This window comes from Euwallacea fornicatus, chromosome 5 (assembly GCF_040115645.1).
Source record: "Euwallacea fornicatus isolate EFF26 chromosome 5, ASM4011564v1, whole genome shotgun sequence".
Taxonomy (NCBI): Eukaryota; Metazoa; Arthropoda; class Insecta; order Coleoptera; family Curculionidae; genus Euwallacea; species Euwallacea fornicatus.
Genome location: NC_089545.1, coordinates 4,796,001 through 4,813,683, shown reverse-complemented (window position 1 = coordinate 4,813,683; position 17,683 = coordinate 4,796,001). Strand labels below are relative to the sequence as shown.

Here is a 17,683-nt window from a genome sequence, read left to right as displayed (position 1 = left end):
CAACACAAAGTTTGATGTAGAAAATAGACGACCTTAACGAACTGACAGAAATTCGAAAGTATGTATTGTATATGGTCAGTTCATGATTAACTTAATTATCATCACCGTGATAGTATTATTAATTTAAACGTGGAAAACAATATTGCTAATTGCGCACACATTACATTGGCGATTCATACTTTCAAATCTTTAATGCCATCATTGCAGTAACGGAATTCCTCTTTAAATAAAATACTTATTCGAACCTCACTAGGTACTCATTATTTGTAATGGCAAATAACTTAAAAGCAGGCAAGAAAGTCAACTTGTCGACCTTCGGAGGTCCGGAACTATAAAAGAAATCGAAAATGTTCCGTTTTTATATAATTCTAATCAGGATTTACATATAATTAATCCGTTAATTAAGCGAAATTAACTGGATGAAGAAATTAAGTAGCGCATGTTTAACAAAGGTAATTTGCCATTTTTAACACAAACACTCTAGCTCAAATTTCACCAGCGTTAAGTAAACAATTTTCATAATAGACGTGGCCCCTAGTGAGTTACCCACCCTGTGTTATTGTGACAAACCGGTTAAAAATGCATCAACAAGAAAAAGAATTTTTTTACCGTTCTTGTCTTGCCAACCTTCAAAGTTTACTGCCTTTTCGCTGTTTGTTTGCAGAATGGCCAGATTTTTGAAACTTCATTCTGCAGGTAGACGATTAGTTTTGTGGTTGAGAAATTTACTCTTTTGTGGTATCAAACTGCCGTGTGATTATCAACGAATGTGCCAAGAAGTACCCACTTTATCACATGCTGATGGCAGATAATTAACGGCGAAGACTTATCTCTCACCGTTCGCTCGTAAGAAAACGCAGTAAATACGTGTATTAAATATTTCGGCATTGTTAAACATCTTTTATTATATTATAATAATTCGAGAGTCTATTAGCGTTCTTTATGGGTCAAATTAACGTTGTACTTAAGTAAAAATTGCGTCCTATTTCCATTTCATTGTTCAACACATCTGTTGAGTGGTAAATTTCGAACGTACACTGAATTCGCTGATGGACACTAATAAATCATGAAACTTAAAAAACATACATCGGCACATTCAATCGCAGTCATTACCACTGAGCGTTTCTGCCATGAAAAACGTTCATATTTCTTTGTGGAACAAAATCATGGCTTAGCATTTACTTTTGTACTTCTATTCTAGATTTTGCTTTCCTTTGGCTCCCATTCTGGAACTGCACGCGTTCTCTATTCAGCGAATGCGAATATTGAGAAAGTGAAAACGGCTTCTGCTACAGTTTTTCCTACAGAAACAGATAGTTGTAGAATAGTTTCAACCGAAGTAGAAAGTATAACATTGCCTAACGTGCCATCTCTAAAAGTAAATAAGAAATCTTCTAAATTTTTGATAACAGATACTGGATGACTCACTTAGCTCCCTTGTTAGGAAATTTCAATGAATTGAAAAGTACATACGTCTTCCTCGAATGCGTTTACAGCCATACGACCATAATAGGTCGTAAACTATCTTATGTATATAGTTCAGTGCAGAGTTGTCGACTTTATCTAAAACAATTATGTGCCCTATGAACAACTAAGCAATATCATAGGTATCTCGAAAACGGCAAAAAGATGCTAATCTGAAAAGTAAACGTTCAATAAAACATCAAAATCATCTATTAGACCATTATAATGTTCATTCATAATTATGAATGTGACCGACGACGGGGCAGCTCAGTTGTATCGGACTTCTGATGTGATGCACCCGCTGCGATTCCCAGTCGGCTAATTCTTGTTATTTGCATTTGTATTTTTTTGCCGTAGGAAAAATAGTATACATAAATCATTACAAAGTTTCTTAACACACGGATGCTAAATAATGCGTTAAAGCCGCAGGCAATGGAGTCTGGAGCACGCATTAAAGGTAGGAGTCCTCGCCGGCTGCTCGTGCGTAATCTTTTACGCTCGTGCATGAAGAGTGACAACTTACAATTGAACATTTTCCATAACATACCAATTCTCAAAATAAACATAAAATTCTATTAAATTTTAATTTATTGACTGATACATGTGTTAGGCAAATATGCTGTATCTCAAGTGTTGATATTTGTAGGAGGATCCTATAGCTCGACACCCCCATGTTGGGAGAGGACCAAAGCTGCTTTGCAGTTATTTCGTTATAACAGTTCCTGTACTAGCTAATTACTATAAATTATTAGTAACTTACTTATCATTACTAATTACTAATAAACTAAATTACTAATCTGAACTAACATGAACTATTCTTTTTTCTGTAACAACTTTCCATATGACTTTGACTCACATTTGCAATTGAAGTGTATTCTTTTACTTAATTTCTTCAAATACCTGCTTTATTTTGTGATTATTTATGCTCAATTTCATTCTTTATTTATTTGTAACAATCAGCTGCAACCAGTGCATGAAATCACCGCAAAGCAGATTTATTTACAAATTTCCATTTTGTAATTTTATTACTTATTTCATATTCATTGTGCCTACGTTGGCGTAAACGTTAAAAATTTCAAACTTAAAGTAATTGTGTAATCTCGCTTAAATCGGAAGTGTTAAAAAGTCATTAATCATTTCTCTTAATATATTAAAAATATGTTTGGAATATCAGAGGTGATCCACCTCCTCAGAGCCGCCCCTTATGTATTGTTTCGATATAGAGGCTGAATCTACAATAACAAAACTTTAAACCTTAATACACTTTATTCTATTCTAATAATTTATATTTACATCCTCACTGATTTTGAACAAACTCTATTTTGATATTGTTCTCGACGCGATTAATGTACTTTCGTTATAAAAGTAAAAAAGTAAAAACCCCCTCTCTCTCTCTATTATTTTGTTTTTACGAGGCGATTGTTTAGTATAACTTTATTCTCTCGAAAATTAACAATTTTCTATTCTAACTTCTAGCACTGAACCTTCCTCGCCCTGTTCTTGCTGGAGCTGTCGTTGCTGCGCTTTCCTCTGGTACTTCTTCACTTTTGGCTGGTTTTGCAGGTTTGTTAAATCGATTCCTACGACCAGCGCCTGCAGCTGGTTTCGACTCTTTCTGGACTGGTTCAGCAGCTTCCTCTTTCGGCTCACTGACAGCAGCTGGTTTTATTTGCTTATCTAAAACAATAACAACACTCTCGAAATCTTATAGGATGCTGAGTTTTTTGTCCACACTTACTGCTCACCACTTGCTCCCTTCTTCTCTTCAGGGAAGCCAAGAGATCATCGTTGCTCCTGAATGGCCTTACAATACCGCCTTTGAGGAACTTCTTTGAGGTTTCAGTAGTTGAACTGGTTTCCTGTTGTTGCTCTTCTACGTAGTCTCCTTCGGCAACCTCTTCTACTTCGACCTGCCAGACGGGAACATTTCTTAGTATTTGTTAGAAATGTATCAAAAAACTTGTTTACTCACTTCTGCAGCTGCCTCGGTGGTTGTGGTAGTGGTGCTGGCAGTTTTTTTATTTTGAGGTGCAAGGGGATTTCTTCTGCCTACCAGAGGTCTGGCAGGAGCCTTCTTTGGGGGTGGCGCAGGTTCGTCTTCATATTCGTATTCTGTTTCAGCTGGACGGGCTGAGCAGATGGAAGCGAGTGCCAAGAGACCGCAAAGTATTCTGAAAAATATTGGCTCTGCCGTTAACGTGATAGCCAATGCTGTTTTTGCCTATTCTAAGTACCATGGAAGTACCTACTTTTTGATTTTAAAAAATGATAATACAAAATAGAAGTAGGTAGGCGTGAATGCTTAAACCGGTCCTGGATGAGACTAATCTATTCCGGCAATATAACGCGTAATCATACGTCTATCATTATTTGCCATTTACCATATCAAATTGATTTCCTTAGAAAGCGACTACAGAGATTCGTCTGCATGGTGTTAGTTTAAATTCGCATCTCGTTAATATATTACTTAAGGATCGCGTAATACTCTCCCGCTTTTTTGCGATTGTTTGTTAATGGTCTGTTAATTCAAACCTAATACCTATATAAATTTCAAAATTCTACTTGGGAAATATGCCTACTTACCGATTCAATTTGCATAAAAAAAAAAAAAACAGACTTTTTGGTATAAAACGTGCAACTGATTTTGATTCATCATATTGTTCAAATTATTGTGTCAACTCAATTGATATCAATGGATATTTAATACCTTTAAATTGAAATTTTTCATTCATCAAACTCGTATTTAGCATCTAGCAGATCTACTTAAAGGTGTGTGGAAAACCTATACTACTAATATAAATTCGAATATTGTTAACCACAATTTCTGACCATTTTTCCATAATTACGGAGTCAGTGTGAAACCAAACATAGTTCAAGACCTCTATTACAATCATCGATCATTAAGAGCCTGGGTGCTCCCGTCCTGTACTGACGCCTGACGAGAACTTCTGTCTCGGTACGACACTGACTTTTTTGCAAAATTAAAAATTCCAAAGGGTCCATACATATCTATAACTATCAATCATGTACATCATTTCATAAATCTTCCGCGAGTTTTCCCAATTCTGAGTAATACAATTTTCCTGAACTTTCTTCAACCTTTTTCTGTACTACATCGATTTTTCTTTTGGATTGCTGATTCTTACGTGAAAATTCAACCCCTTTCTTTGACGACAGTACGATTTCACAATCAGTATCAGATCAAGGAATAAGTAAGCTCTCAAACACAACATAGTGAACTGCCTGATGATACCAAGTGGTCCGAGTGTCATGGGTCACTGTTGCTATCACGAGCACTGTTCGAGTTAGAAGATCGCTTAAATAAGGCAAAAGTCGCTAAATTTAACGCTAAACTAAAATGCGACAAGAGGCTATTGAAACAGGGTAGGTCTTCCAATAGAGATCCTCCATTTCCCCAAGAGCCAGTTTGAAGTCGTCTCCATGAAAGAATGGAGGTTGTCAATAAGGAAGGCCTGAAACTTGTTTATTTTGTTGCAGATAGATCGAGTATTATGATGAAAGAGGGTAATGCATTTATCTTTTTGATGGGCCAGATTGTCCTGGATAGTCCAGAACTGGGTGGAAGCTCCATACGAGGATCGGCTCCATCAGTGACGTTCAAGCTTAACCGAAAATATAAAAAAATTTCCAAACCAAAAATCAAATTGTTGAAATCCATTTCCATATAACCCAACTCCAAACAAGAGTATTTTTTGTTAATGGTTTTCTCTGATTAACATGGCCTGGCCCTATCTTCCTTGCGGCTTTAATTTTCTAGATTGTATTCTTCTATCTTCGATTCCAGACCGCACGTTGGGATACTGATACTCTTTGAGCTGAAAGTACCATCAGTAGCACTCTTCCAGTTCGTATTCTGGATTCTATCCACTAGCATTTCCTATTGGATTTGTGATTTTACTTCTCCTACCATTCAGATCTTGTCATTGGTCATAGTTGAGTGTTGTATTAACTAGGGCTGATCTCACTTTTTCTAGTAAACTGGGGACTAATCAAATTTTGATAATAGCACCATTATCATCAGAAACCACCATTCGTTCATTTAAATCTTGTTACAAAGCTGTTTCCGATGCAGATATCTGAGTTTCTGAGACTAATATTCTTGATGTTAAGTTGTTGGTTATGTAACATGGTTCTTTTAATTTGTCATTACCCTTGTAAAGGAGTCTTCAAGCTTTATTGCAGTACCTGAAACTCAGCAGGTATGATATTATTTTTTACAATATTGACATAGAACCCACGTCACCTTAGATTAATATTGTGCAAGTTTATGGCAGTAAATCCAAACCAAGTGTGCTACTTTACATAGATCGACCCTGTACCACTTTAGCCGAAAATTATTTTAAGAGATTATTCATTAATAAATTAAGAAACGACAATTTTGAAGAGAAAACCAGTATAACAACATATTTCTAGGCATTAAAACTTTGGAATTGAAATTTGTTATTTTTAGTGATATTATTTATTTATTGATGACGAAATAATTTTCTGTGTAGCCAAATAACTCATAATAAATAATTATACAGTAATTCTCTTGATGAAATCTCAGGATTTATTAAATTTGATATTGTTTCATTCTAAGAAAACTATGCATGGCTTCGTCTATTTCGAAAACACTGTAGGATCTTCAAGAAGAACGACTAATATGAAATCAATGCTGCTGCCATATTATACCAATTTAGCCCTATTCATCTATATGACTAATAATTGCTGAGAGCACAAAAACCCTCTGAAAATGTAGCGATCTGATGTAGAGTCCATAAAAAAAGTTTTTTCTTCGATAAATGTTCCGAGTTCTCTAAAAACTTGAAAATAGACAGTAATCGAAATTCCGCCGTTTCTGGAAAACAGTTTTGTAGATTAAGCAAAGTCCCAGAAACCGCCGTTAAGAAAAACATAACTAACAATAATTCTTTTAGGAAAGCAAAAATTGAAATTATACGTTCACCTGACCGGAATCGTATAAACATCCGTTCAGTAAACTGTGCGACAAAACAGCACGTTGCATCTGGTGACACCCTGTCCAGTACTATGGTGTTTATTATCAGTGAGAAAATGGTTACGTTAATTTTGGCCAGGAAATTGGATTGGGTACGCTTGGAGCGCCGGTAAGATCTCCCGATTTGACCCCCGTTGACCAGCTTTAATATTGTTATGGTCGTCGATATTTACGCGCTGCGTACGTAAAGAAGTTATTCGCCTCCTTTATTGATTTTCTGCAAAAATCTTTTTGTTCCCAAGAAAAAAAATCGTAAGAATTCAATTTTGCCCATAACGGAATGCTCCGTTGTGAAAATCGGCCCAACCTGCACATGAAATGTGCATAATGACGTTTAAAATTCCTAAGCATTAAGTCACTGTTTTAAATACGTTCGTGACATTTGATTGGTTGCAAAAATTGTCCACTTTGGCATTCAAAACAATGAAGTTAAGCAATAGATCTTCCTTCGGCTCGGAATTGGAAACAATGGGAGTCAACGCAGTAATGCAGCGGATACCTAATTTTTGGAGCCTTCGTGTGCCGTCTGCTCCTCCATTTTGCAACAAAATTAGAAAATCGATGCGTTACATTTCACGGAGATATCTGGCATGTTTATCATATTCACAATACAACACTTCGCTGATTCTTCGCATCCTTCTTCGGCGCCAGATCGAAAATCCGATTTGCAACGAGAAGTACGGAGATAAATTTTCGATTTCACATTCAATTGGTTACGACACCGGTGACATTTTGTTCATCAAAACAATTATGTAAAAACGTTTTACAAAACTAAGACCCCAGAGATTTATGTATCGACGATGATGCCTCACAATCCATCTATTAACCTAGAAAGCGCAGTCGTAGTTGCGAAAATAACGATTCCCGCACAGGTGATTTCGTGAAAAATACAAAAATTCTCTAAGTCCGGCTCTTTAAGACCTAATTAAGCCTTGGTTAAAACCTCTGAAAAAAAAATTAATCACGCTTCTAAGGTGTCGACGAAACCTGTTTCAAGCTATGCACTTGCCGGAGAAAGAAAGGAAAAGTGAAATGAATAATTACGTCTGTCTTTATTTAGACCTTCAATATTTTAAAAATTTGGCAAATATTGGGTTTGGCTTTTGACGTAGATCCTAAAACATTAGCGTATTCTATAGTGGACTACTTACATAAATTTAGTCTTCATTATCACCAGGAGATAAAAACGAAAACAAAAACTGAAAAACTTCTGCGTTCCGTTTGCACTCACTTAAGACGTTTTACTAGATTCTTTGCAGAAGTTAAGCTTACATTTATAAACTTTGTTCTTTGATTTTCCCTTCACTTTACAGCGGACCAATGCAAATTTTCATGGACTATATGGTAGCAGCGGCTCGGAACGTGATGTGAGTGGATGTAGTGGTGTTAACAAAATAAATTATTTTTGTGTGGCCCCCTGCAACTAACGTATTGGTGCAGAATGTGGGCTATCTTCACCCATTTTTCGAAATTCCTTGAATTTTTTACTTTCGCGTTAACTTCCTATTCCGGCTCAATCGTGTCGGCTGCCATTTCGAATTGATGCGCGTTGATTGGATTTTTAATTAATCGAAAAATACATTGTTTTTTTCTGAGAATTATGGAGCGTTTAGGCAAATAACGGAGGGGTATCTTTAATTTAATAATTGCTTTATTTAGACCAAAACGGAGGTATATTTTGGTAATACGAAGTCCAGCAGGTATTATACTTATGTGAGACATAAGCGATGGAATAAAGCTTATACAAAATATAAAATTTTTGCTACAATTAATTAATTTTACACTTATTTACCTAATACCTTACGTTATGTCGTTTATTACTGTTGCATTACACTATCAGCTACGTAAACATGATCTCTACGTGTCAGGTGGAACGTTGATTTTTCATTTTGCTTGGGAAGAACGCCTCACCCCCGCGTAGGGGTTAGCGGACCTTTGGACATTTGTCTCGGCCAAAATTCTATTTTAGTAAAAAAAGGCGAAATTTCTCCCCTCCATCGCTGACGAGTAACAGCCGTTGATATGGGCCATGGAAGGACCTCGATTCCTCAGCGATTGAGACAAGGGATTTTCTCTGCATGTGAAACATGCAGTAGTACACAGGGTGTTTCCTAACTACGTGTAAAAAATTTGAAGGCGTAATCCTCGACTGATTTTGAGTAAAAAATGTCTAATAAACATATGTCCGCAAATGCCTTGTTTCCAAGATACAGGGTGTTGAAATGTGACAAGAAAAAGAGATTTTATTTCCAAAATGACTCAATTTGGGTGTTTGAATTTTAGAAAAGATAATTTTTTGGGGGAATGCTTTAATGATTAATTATAAGAATTGATGAAATCGACCACCGTTACTCACAATGCACGCTTCCATCCTTCTTGTTTATGATTGTCTCAAAACTGAGGTATAATCTGATTTTTGGGACACAGAACTAAATTCTTTCGCTTTGGAGAGTAAAAAACCAAAATAACACTGACCATCTTGTTTATAGTAGTGGAAGTAGCAAAAAGAAACTAACAATAAACAAGTTAGTAAATACCACCAAACCTTTTTCAACGTCTTTCAGTCAACACCCTGTATCTTGGAAACCAGGCATTTACGGACATATGTTTATTAGACATGTTTGACTCAAAATCAGTCGAGGATTACGCCTTTAAATTTTTTACACGTAGTTAGGAAACACCCTATATAATATACTTGAGGTCTGTTAATTTTCGTTTTTTAAATTACTCCTTTCTAATTTTTGAAGATGGTGAAAGATTTCTCACTAACACGTTAACAAGGGTCCTCGTAGGAGCCGTTTAGCTCCTACTTGTGCGTGAGGCGTTATTCCAAAACGAAAATACGGGGAAATCTACTACATGTAATTAATGAGGTAACTAATTTAACTTGTCTTGAAGATTTGGCTATATCGATAAGTAAATGTATTGAGACGCTTTCTAAATTGGAAGTAGTTATAATGGTAATAATTCTGAGATATAATGAGGTAAGATCTAATAGGTACACTTGGCATTGGCGAACTAACCTTCTGTGATGGTTGGGGCGACATTTTGTGAGTACATGAAAATACTAAAGATTTTAAATACTTTTGTTCACATTTTTATACATTAAAATAATGCCCTTTGATGTTTTGAGAAATATTTTTAGACTTTACTATATAATACTATGTCACTCATTTAAGGCATCTCTAAAGGTTCTTCATCAAAATTTGTTGGGCTAAAATCTGTAAGTGCCATAATAACGCAAATACTCTAACGCAGTTAGTCCGACATATAGGAAATTCCTCTTTCAGTTGATGTCCACAGATTATAAAATGAAAATGTGGAAAATCAAAACCGTCTAACAATTTCACCTGCAATTTAAGGCCTGAAAATAACATATCAGGTATGCCATTATCACCGCAAATGTCACATTTCACACGAAAAGAGAGTTCATTGGCACGTGTCGGTGGCGTCTTATGAGTGTGATAAGTGAGTTTTGCACACGTTTCACCCAATACTTTGTTACAACTGCAGAAACTACGACAGACTCCATCTTTGATATTGTTTAATTCGGTTTCAATTTATAAAGAATTGGACCGGAATAAGTCGATTGCATTAATAGAAAAAAGAGTTTTTATCATTTATTCAATGGTCGCATTGACTTTGACTGGTGTGATTTTTGGTTCGTGGTGGAAGGTTTTGATTTCACGATCATTACTAAAACTTTCAATTAAGATCTTTACGTACAATCGGTTCAACAGTTGAACAACAAATTAGGGGCGTACCACGAAGGACAAAGACCGAGTTATTACTGATGTGCAACGTTATTAATTTATAATACATTTTCGAATTGAAATGGTTGCCTCCGTTCAAGAATGTTTAATAGACTAGGTACTTCAAAAAGTTTGACAAATTTAATTCTCTAAATGCTCCGAATGAATCGCCGAAAGTTAAGAATGAACTTAAATAAGTCAAGAAGCTGTTCAAAATTTGTTAAAACCAAAATTAGAACCCAAAAAATTAGTTAATAATTACCTTCGTTGGTGAGGATATTAACCAAGAAAGTAAGTGAGAGAAAGGTTAGAATGAAGTGCGTCTTGGCCAAGTTGAGGCAGCGAAATAAAATAAGAGTTACAACAAAAGTAGTTAATTGTGGATTATTTTTGCGGTGTGTTTGATCCATTATCAAAATATTTTTCTTGACCGTTCCATTACAACTTAGTGACGAGAACAATATTTTGTTGCAGTAAAACAAAAATAGCACAGTAACCGGTTCCTAAACGGAAACGTAGCTAAGGTCGTACCTCAGGGTTTTAAGACTGCATACTAGGAAGGACTCTTTTATACACATTTTTATAGCTTTAAAAAATGTTGATATTACCGGAAAAAAAGTGTTTTAATAACCGATTAATACCCCACTTTTGGTGGATGTTCTACTCTCGATCGAGCCCCTTGAAATGATATGTTTTTTTTATCATTATGTTTTTTAATCGCGCTAATACAAATCAAAAGTTTGAAATTTTCTTGCCGAAAAATCCCCAATCTGTCATTTAAAACCCAATTAAATGCCCAACTATTTTGATCTTCAAAAGCTAAGTGAATCGTGCTTTTGTTCTGACGAGCATTCAGTCCTATTTTATGGACAATTATCATTTATTTTCATCATAAATAAGGTCGATTAGGACTAATATGGACTTAAGGAAAAATCCCATTTAGTGCGAGCCACGTCGCTTTGTACCCCTGATTTACGTAAGCTCCTTTTACAACAAATTGCAAAAAAAAGGAGTACAGGAGGTTAGTATCATTACAATACCTCTACAACAAGACTTATTAATATATGTAACTATATTGCTAAACAATTGCATTAAGTATTACGTTAAACTTACAAAACAAATATGTGTAAATCGATTATTTAGACATGGGTTTCTTGCGAATTTTCCTGCTTCAGTGTCGACTTGGAGCCCCTGCTCCAGTATTTAAACTGTTTAGTTTGTTCGCACTAAAAAAGCAAAATCGGACTTACTATTCGATTGGAAGGACGTTCCAAAATTTTAGAAAAAACGTATAGACAAGACAGTAAAAGCATAGAAATAATATGAGTATTTTCGCTAATAAATAGTAAGTACTGTGAAAAACAACAGATGTACCAAGTCACTTATTAGGAAGCTCCGTATAAAGTACTCGAAATAGTTATTAAGTAAAACATGCAATGTGAAAAGTGTATTGTTTCTAGAGATCACAACATGCGCATGCAAGAGTTCAATAAAATTCAATAATATTTGTACCATTTTCCTTTATGCTTGGACGCTGAAAAAAATTTAAACATTAAAACCACGAACACCTAATTCAGTTTGACGAACAAAACAAAAATTGTTTTTAGTCTTGAAAATACTACGATTTCACTATGGCAGTCATGCATAATTAAAAAAAAATTATTACTGATAAACGTGATAATTGACTCTAATATGGAAGGAAACAAAACATTGCGTGCAGACAATAAAATATTATTATAATAGAAGAATTAAGATTAAAATTGATACCTAAGGCTGATCTTTGAGGTGTCTTATACCTATCATGTGTGTCTCGTTTGAAGTGTTATTGTTGCTAAGTGTCGTATACAGTGCGGAGTGTGCTATTTTATAGATGCAAAATATGATCGGTCACCTTAATCATAATTCCTTCATCCTCATCCTCCTCGTTCATTATCGAAAGCTTTTTTTCCAGTTTTTGTTTCAACTCCTCTCCTTTCTTTGAGCTTTTCTTCTTTTTGGGCCGGCTTAAAAAGTTTTTAAGACATGAATTTTGCGCAAATAAAAATCTTTAAACACTACAGTCTTATAAGTTCCTGAAACATATTCTGTAAACTTCAATTGCTTTTATAATGTTTATATCACAAGCATCTAAACTTTTTTCTATTGTTTTTAACCCAAATTGCGAATAAGGAAAGCTACTAGAATTAATTCCTCTACTGTTTCCAATAGCTCAGTTTCAAACGATTTATTAAACGCACGTAATTTTGAAATATTCAAAAGCAAAAAAAATATATTTTAACTGTTTTTTATTATTATAATTATTATATTAACAATTTTTAATCATTAAAAAAATTGTTTTTCCGTGGGACGAAAAGCTTTTCAAAACTAAAATAAAAAGTTCTAAGCCGTTTGGGATACTTTTTTGCACCGCCCTAAATGCGTGCTTAGACGTCTAAACTCACATGGATGTTTTCGGACTTTTCTTTTTGTCGCCCTTCTTCGTTTCACTTTTGGAGTTGCCTTCATTGACTTGTTTCCAAATACCAGTTTTATTGACTTCCTCTGATATGTTTATTGCCGAAAACGGGATATTCATGACTTTTCCATTCACAAGCGGAATCTGAAGATTTTTGTTTTTTTGTCCCTCTAGTTCTCTGAGCGGGTCCTCGGCCTAAAAATATTTGGGTAATTTTAGGTCTAATGTGCGTCGATTTTATTACAGTTAAATTGTATGTTGTGCAGTATCGAAGAACGTAAATCGAAACAAACTGTAAACGGCAAAAATATTATACTTAACTTAAACTAGCCAAAATAAAACTGCAACTAGGAACAGCACTATTGATCGAATCTTGATTCGCGATGGGAACTAAAACGGAACACAAAGTACGATATCATGCATTTTTCACAATAAAAGCTTTGCTAACTTGCGAATGAGCTGAATGAAACTAAAATAAATAATTCAAAAATTTTATTAACATAAATATAAATAATAGATCAATAACCATAATACTGATGTCGACATGAAGAAGTGGAATAAGACAATACAGTAATAATAGGTAAATCTGAGTTGTACGAATAACTACTGTAATTGGTACTTAGAGATAGGTTCCAATGCAAGATACTCTGAATTAACACTCAACTTATGATACGCACTAGTAACGTTATTTGATTATGTTGACTATGCTCTCATTTGTAAATAATATAGAGGCGCAGTACACTAATCACATTAATTTCCTAACATGAAATAAGCTTAAGCAGAACACTTAAAAGTGAAATGTTGTTAAAAATTCGTTAGTTGCTAATAGGAAATAAAATATACTAGAAATTTTACTCATAAAATTAAAAAAAAATTTAATTGGTATCATCGTGACCTTATTCCTTGTCGCATATAACGGGGGGAAGAGGAGAGGGGGGGGGGGGTAGTACCTACGTATTTCTCCATATAAAATCCTTCTAATTATCTAATATTTAAATTGATTGTACCGGTTCTTCAATGCTCCGGTAAAACTTTAGGATGCCCATTAGGAAATGTTATTTTATGTAGATCGTGCAGCAAATTCCAACTCATTGTACAAAATTTTGCATTTCCTAATCCTCCCCGCCCCGAATTATAACCCGAGTTATACATTGAGCAACCGGCTCCCAGGTACTAAGGTACTGAGTAAGTAATAATTCACATTTTATAGATCAAATTAGTCCCTGAAGTTCTTTCTTATAATAAAGTCTTAGACTGAAAAACGTAATTCAAACGATTAATAACACTTCGGATAGTTAATCGGATCTGAACTCTTATACGTCCTGTGTAACTTCAATATTTAACGTTCTGTTTAACATCAAATACGTAACAATAATAAAAACGATTAAAACTAAAAAGCATCACATCAGTTTTCATGGATGCAATCACAGTTATCTTATGAAATGCAGGTTCTCTAAATATTAAAATCAATCATACCTCAGCAGCTTTTGCTGTATTATTATTGCTATCGTTATTTAGAAAATTAATCAATTTAGTAGTTTGTTTAATTTTGGCACTTCACCCAGATAGAAGACATTTTAGTTCACTGTAACGTGAGCTTTTAGTTCTTTTATGCTCAAAAGGGCAGGTATTTTCAGAGCTAAGAGAAAGTCACAGAAAAAGTATAGATAATTTTTCCTATAACTTTTCGATGGCCCCCAAAAAGTGCAAAATTTTAACGATAGTAAAAAATAAAATTTGCTCCTATATACAGGGTTAGTCAGTGAAGCGGAAATGACCCCGTATCTTTATTTTAGGACTCCATGTGTAATAAAAAATGTCAGCAAGGTTATTTACCACTATAAAGCTTTTATATGATTTTTTTTACAGTATTTGTTTGTGAGCTAAAAAGGGTGAGCACTTTGCGCTGACTAATCCATGAAAGTCCATGCGAAGTGCATTTTTAATAAAAAAATTGTGCCCAAAGTAGGCAAATGCGGAAATTAAAAGTTCTTTGTGTTAGTTTGCAACCGGCGATTTTCTGGTTTACAAATTGTAGGTAAAAATTAAGTGTATATAGTTGGAATGTAATAAGTTCATCTCAGAAAATGTTAGTTAAGGTTGCTAATCCTAATTTAAGACTTAAAAATAAATTAACCTGAATTAATTAATATTATAATAACCTGAACTAAGCTGGAGTTTTTAAAAGGTATTTTTCTTTTTATCGTATTGAAAAACCCTTTCACTACCCATAACACAATTGACTAACTGGTAAAATATGTGCAACAAAATTCAATGTTTACTGGCCCACGATTCTTTCTCTCATTAAATTACCTCTGTGGTTGAGAAATCGACTCTTTCAACGATTGCCCCTATGGACGGAGGAATTATTTGGTAGACTGTTTTAGTTGGAACCGGCAACTTTTTATCGTACACCGATTGTTATTACAACCACTTCAACAGGACCCTCTAAAACAACTGCTTTCTCCACTAAATCTCCACTAAGAACGGATTCTGGTTTGGGAAACTGAGAAAAACGGAGTCATCAAAGGGTCAGTGGGTGAATTCGATTCAATGAGATATCGAGTTGAGACGGTATAATTTGTGAGTGGAGAAAGGACTGGACATGGTACTCCTATTGCTAAGTAGAATGTTCCTCAAGCATGGAGAGTCTTCTTCTAGAATGCGGGAAAAGAGCACTACAATACAACTAAGGTTTTTAAACCAATAAGTTTGACATTTTTTTAACCATCATTTCCTTTTGCGTAATATTTTTTATAACCAAAACGTTGGAAAAATTTCTCGATATGAACATAATACGGAAAGCAATGAAGGAAGAACTCATCGGCAAAAGTTAACATGCGTACATCAGGAGAAAATCGACAAAAATGGCTCTCCATCCAGTAGCGCCCGAAATGGGGAAGACTTATTCAGATACGATTGAAAGTCTTCCTTTAAGATAAAGGAAGAATTTGGTAATGCAAGGGCCGGAAATATTTGCGATACCCTGATGACCCTAGATACCCCTCTCAGATGACGGAATGTCGCTCTTGGAGACCCACACAATAAAATCATTATCAAGGATCTCTGTCCACGGGGCAGCTGTTTATCACTATTACTGAGATGCCTCCTCATAGAGGGTTACATGAAAAAGCTTCAGGCCGAAAGATTTAATATTCATAACAACTACGTTGCATGGGACGTTCCTACTATTGAAGCCAGAGATGATCATCAACGACCAGTTCATTTGGAGACGTTACGTGAAAAAAATCGTGCCACAGGACAAGTGCATTGTTAATACAACTGTGCAGGGCTGCGAGGAAGAGATGGGGTTGAAACACGATTAGATACTTGGACCTAAGAGACCGATACAAAGAAAGTCTTCAGAAACTAGTAGACATAGAGAGGAACACTATAGGTTGGGTCCCATGTAACGGGGGCGACGGAAGAAAGGAAAAAGTTGACGAGTTGGTCAAGCGGAATAGACACCTCTCCCATGGGCGGAACAAATGAGCATGGAAAGAAACAAAGGAAAACTGTAGACAGTCAACGGGATGCAGAAAATTCCAGGATGTTTTGCCTTAACCTGACATGTTTCAGGTATCATGGCTCATCCTAGAAGTGTGCAATAAGTCTAGGCACAGGGTCTTCAAATAGTTTCGCTTCCTCGCGAAAGGACTATTTCTCAACTACTTCACACTGCTGTCAACAATACGAATTAAAACTTGCATCATAGTATACTAACATCAGTTATTCAGAATTATTGCATTTTATAAATTCTAGCTCATCACTAATATCACTAAAAATTGGATGAAAGGCGAGCACAACTAGAAAGCATTACAAAGCGACAAATTTAATGACTTGGGAAATCAGAACTATAATTACTTTCGATCAGCATTCTTTCAGTAACCGCCAATATTACGGTCTTGTGATGATGGGAGAGTACGTAAGTTCAATTACCAACAAATCACATGAAATAATTAATTGATTAGAATGCTAAGACAGCAATATGCACTCTTTCGAGTCGAATAAAAAATTGATAATCTTGAGAATATTTACATGACATTGGCGTGAACGTGCTTACCTAAGATAAATTTTAAACTGGAACTTGTTCGACGAAAAAGCTAAATCATTAATTAACTTGCAAATTGCAGTTAACCGACCAAACAACAACAACGACGAGACATCATAACAATATTGAATAGTTATCACAACAATGAAGAGATATTTATTTTCTAATTCCTGAATTTTATTAAACCTACAAACTCAAAACAGGAAACCCAAAATCAACAGCTTTTCCTCAAAATCTGTCGTGTAACGCAACCTCCTCTTTACCGTCGAAATCGCAACTTAGCTCTACTCAAGCAATAGTTTCCTTTTCATTAATTGCGCAAGGCTGATAATCGTGTTTCTCATTTTTGATGAGTTTAGGTCCCAAGAAAAACCTGCCGACCTTAGCGCACATGCCCACCTCTTGGTCTTTCAGCATCATCTGATGCCGCTTTGTCATCTCCGGCATAAGGTCGTCTAGGATTTTCAATTCGCGTTTTAAGAAGATCAGATCTAGGGACTTTCTGATGCCGATCATCACCACCAGCATGATCGGGAAGAGGATGGAAGTGCTGCTAAATGATTTGATCAACCAGAGGCAAATGAGACATGTCAACTGGATGAGGGTGAAAAGGTGGACCCGCTTGATTGGAACCTGTTGGAAGGCCAATAATATACCGTTAAGGTGTGTGGTGCAATATTAAATAATACCGAATTACCTGTCTGAGGAACATGTAGTCAGGCTGATACTTATTGGGAATAAACATGATCAAAATTCTATCAAAGAATTGGAGTCCCTTCAGTGATGACACACCCATGTATAGAAAAACTCCGAATAATACAGGCATGGGGATGTGCCCAAGCATTGGCGTCAAAAACACAGATAATCCGATTGTCAAAAATATAAGGATATGTGTTACACTGAAATATGCCTAGTTCGGGAATATTTCATATCAAAATATTGAA

At 35.3% G+C, this 17,683-nt stretch overlaps 2 protein-coding genes across 9 annotated transcripts in view; both read right to left on the bottom strand.

The window, feature by feature from the left end:
* Positions 1-2,034: 2,034 nt before the first annotated feature.
* Positions 2,035-7,779, bottom strand: LOC136339141 (uncharacterized). Its single transcript, XM_066282145.1, has 4 exons — positions 7,633-7,779; positions 3,437-3,635; positions 3,203-3,374; positions 2,035-3,141 (listed from the first exon to the last, which is right to left on the bottom strand). The coding sequence occupies exons 1-4, from the start codon at positions 7,647-7,649 to the stop codon at positions 2,930-2,932; spliced, it is 600 nt and encodes a 199-aa protein (XP_066138242.1). The 5' UTR covers positions 7,650-7,779; the 3' UTR covers positions 2,035-2,929.
* A 335-nt stretch (positions 7,780-8,114) lies between these two features.
* Ndae1 (Na[+]-driven anion exchanger 1) overlaps positions 8,115-17,683 on the bottom strand; it is a 36,527-nt gene continuing 26,958 nt past the window's right edge. For 5 of the 8 annotated variants that reach the window (XM_066282307.1, XM_066282305.1, XM_066282308.1 and 2 more), the window contains 5 exons: positions 17,437-17,638; positions 17,139-17,372; positions 12,675-12,883; positions 12,125-12,236; positions 8,115-11,459 (listed from right to left, as the gene is read on the bottom strand). In XM_066282307.1, the coding sequence (XP_066138404.1) occupies positions 11,373-11,459; positions 12,125-12,236; positions 12,675-12,883; positions 17,139-17,372; positions 17,437-17,638 (844 nt within the window). In that variant the 3' untranslated portion in view covers positions 8,115-11,372. Of the gene's footprint in view, positions 11,460-11,745; positions 11,768-12,000; positions 12,237-12,674; positions 12,884-13,165; positions 17,373-17,436; positions 17,639-17,683 lie in introns of those variants that run through there. The other 3 variants (XM_066282303.1, XR_010732106.1, XM_066282309.1) reach the window with 3 other exon arrangements.

Coding starts and splice junctions, on each gene's coding strand:
- LOC136339141 (XM_066282145.1), bottom strand. Junction 3,375..3,436: donor CCACCGAGGCAGCTGCAGAA/GTGAGTAAACAA, acceptor CCCGTCTGGCAG/GTCGAAGTAGAAGAGGTTGC. Junction 3,142..3,202: donor AAGGGAGCAAGTGGTGAGCA/GTAAGTGTGGAC, acceptor TTATTGTTTTAG/ATAAGCAAATAAAACCAGCT.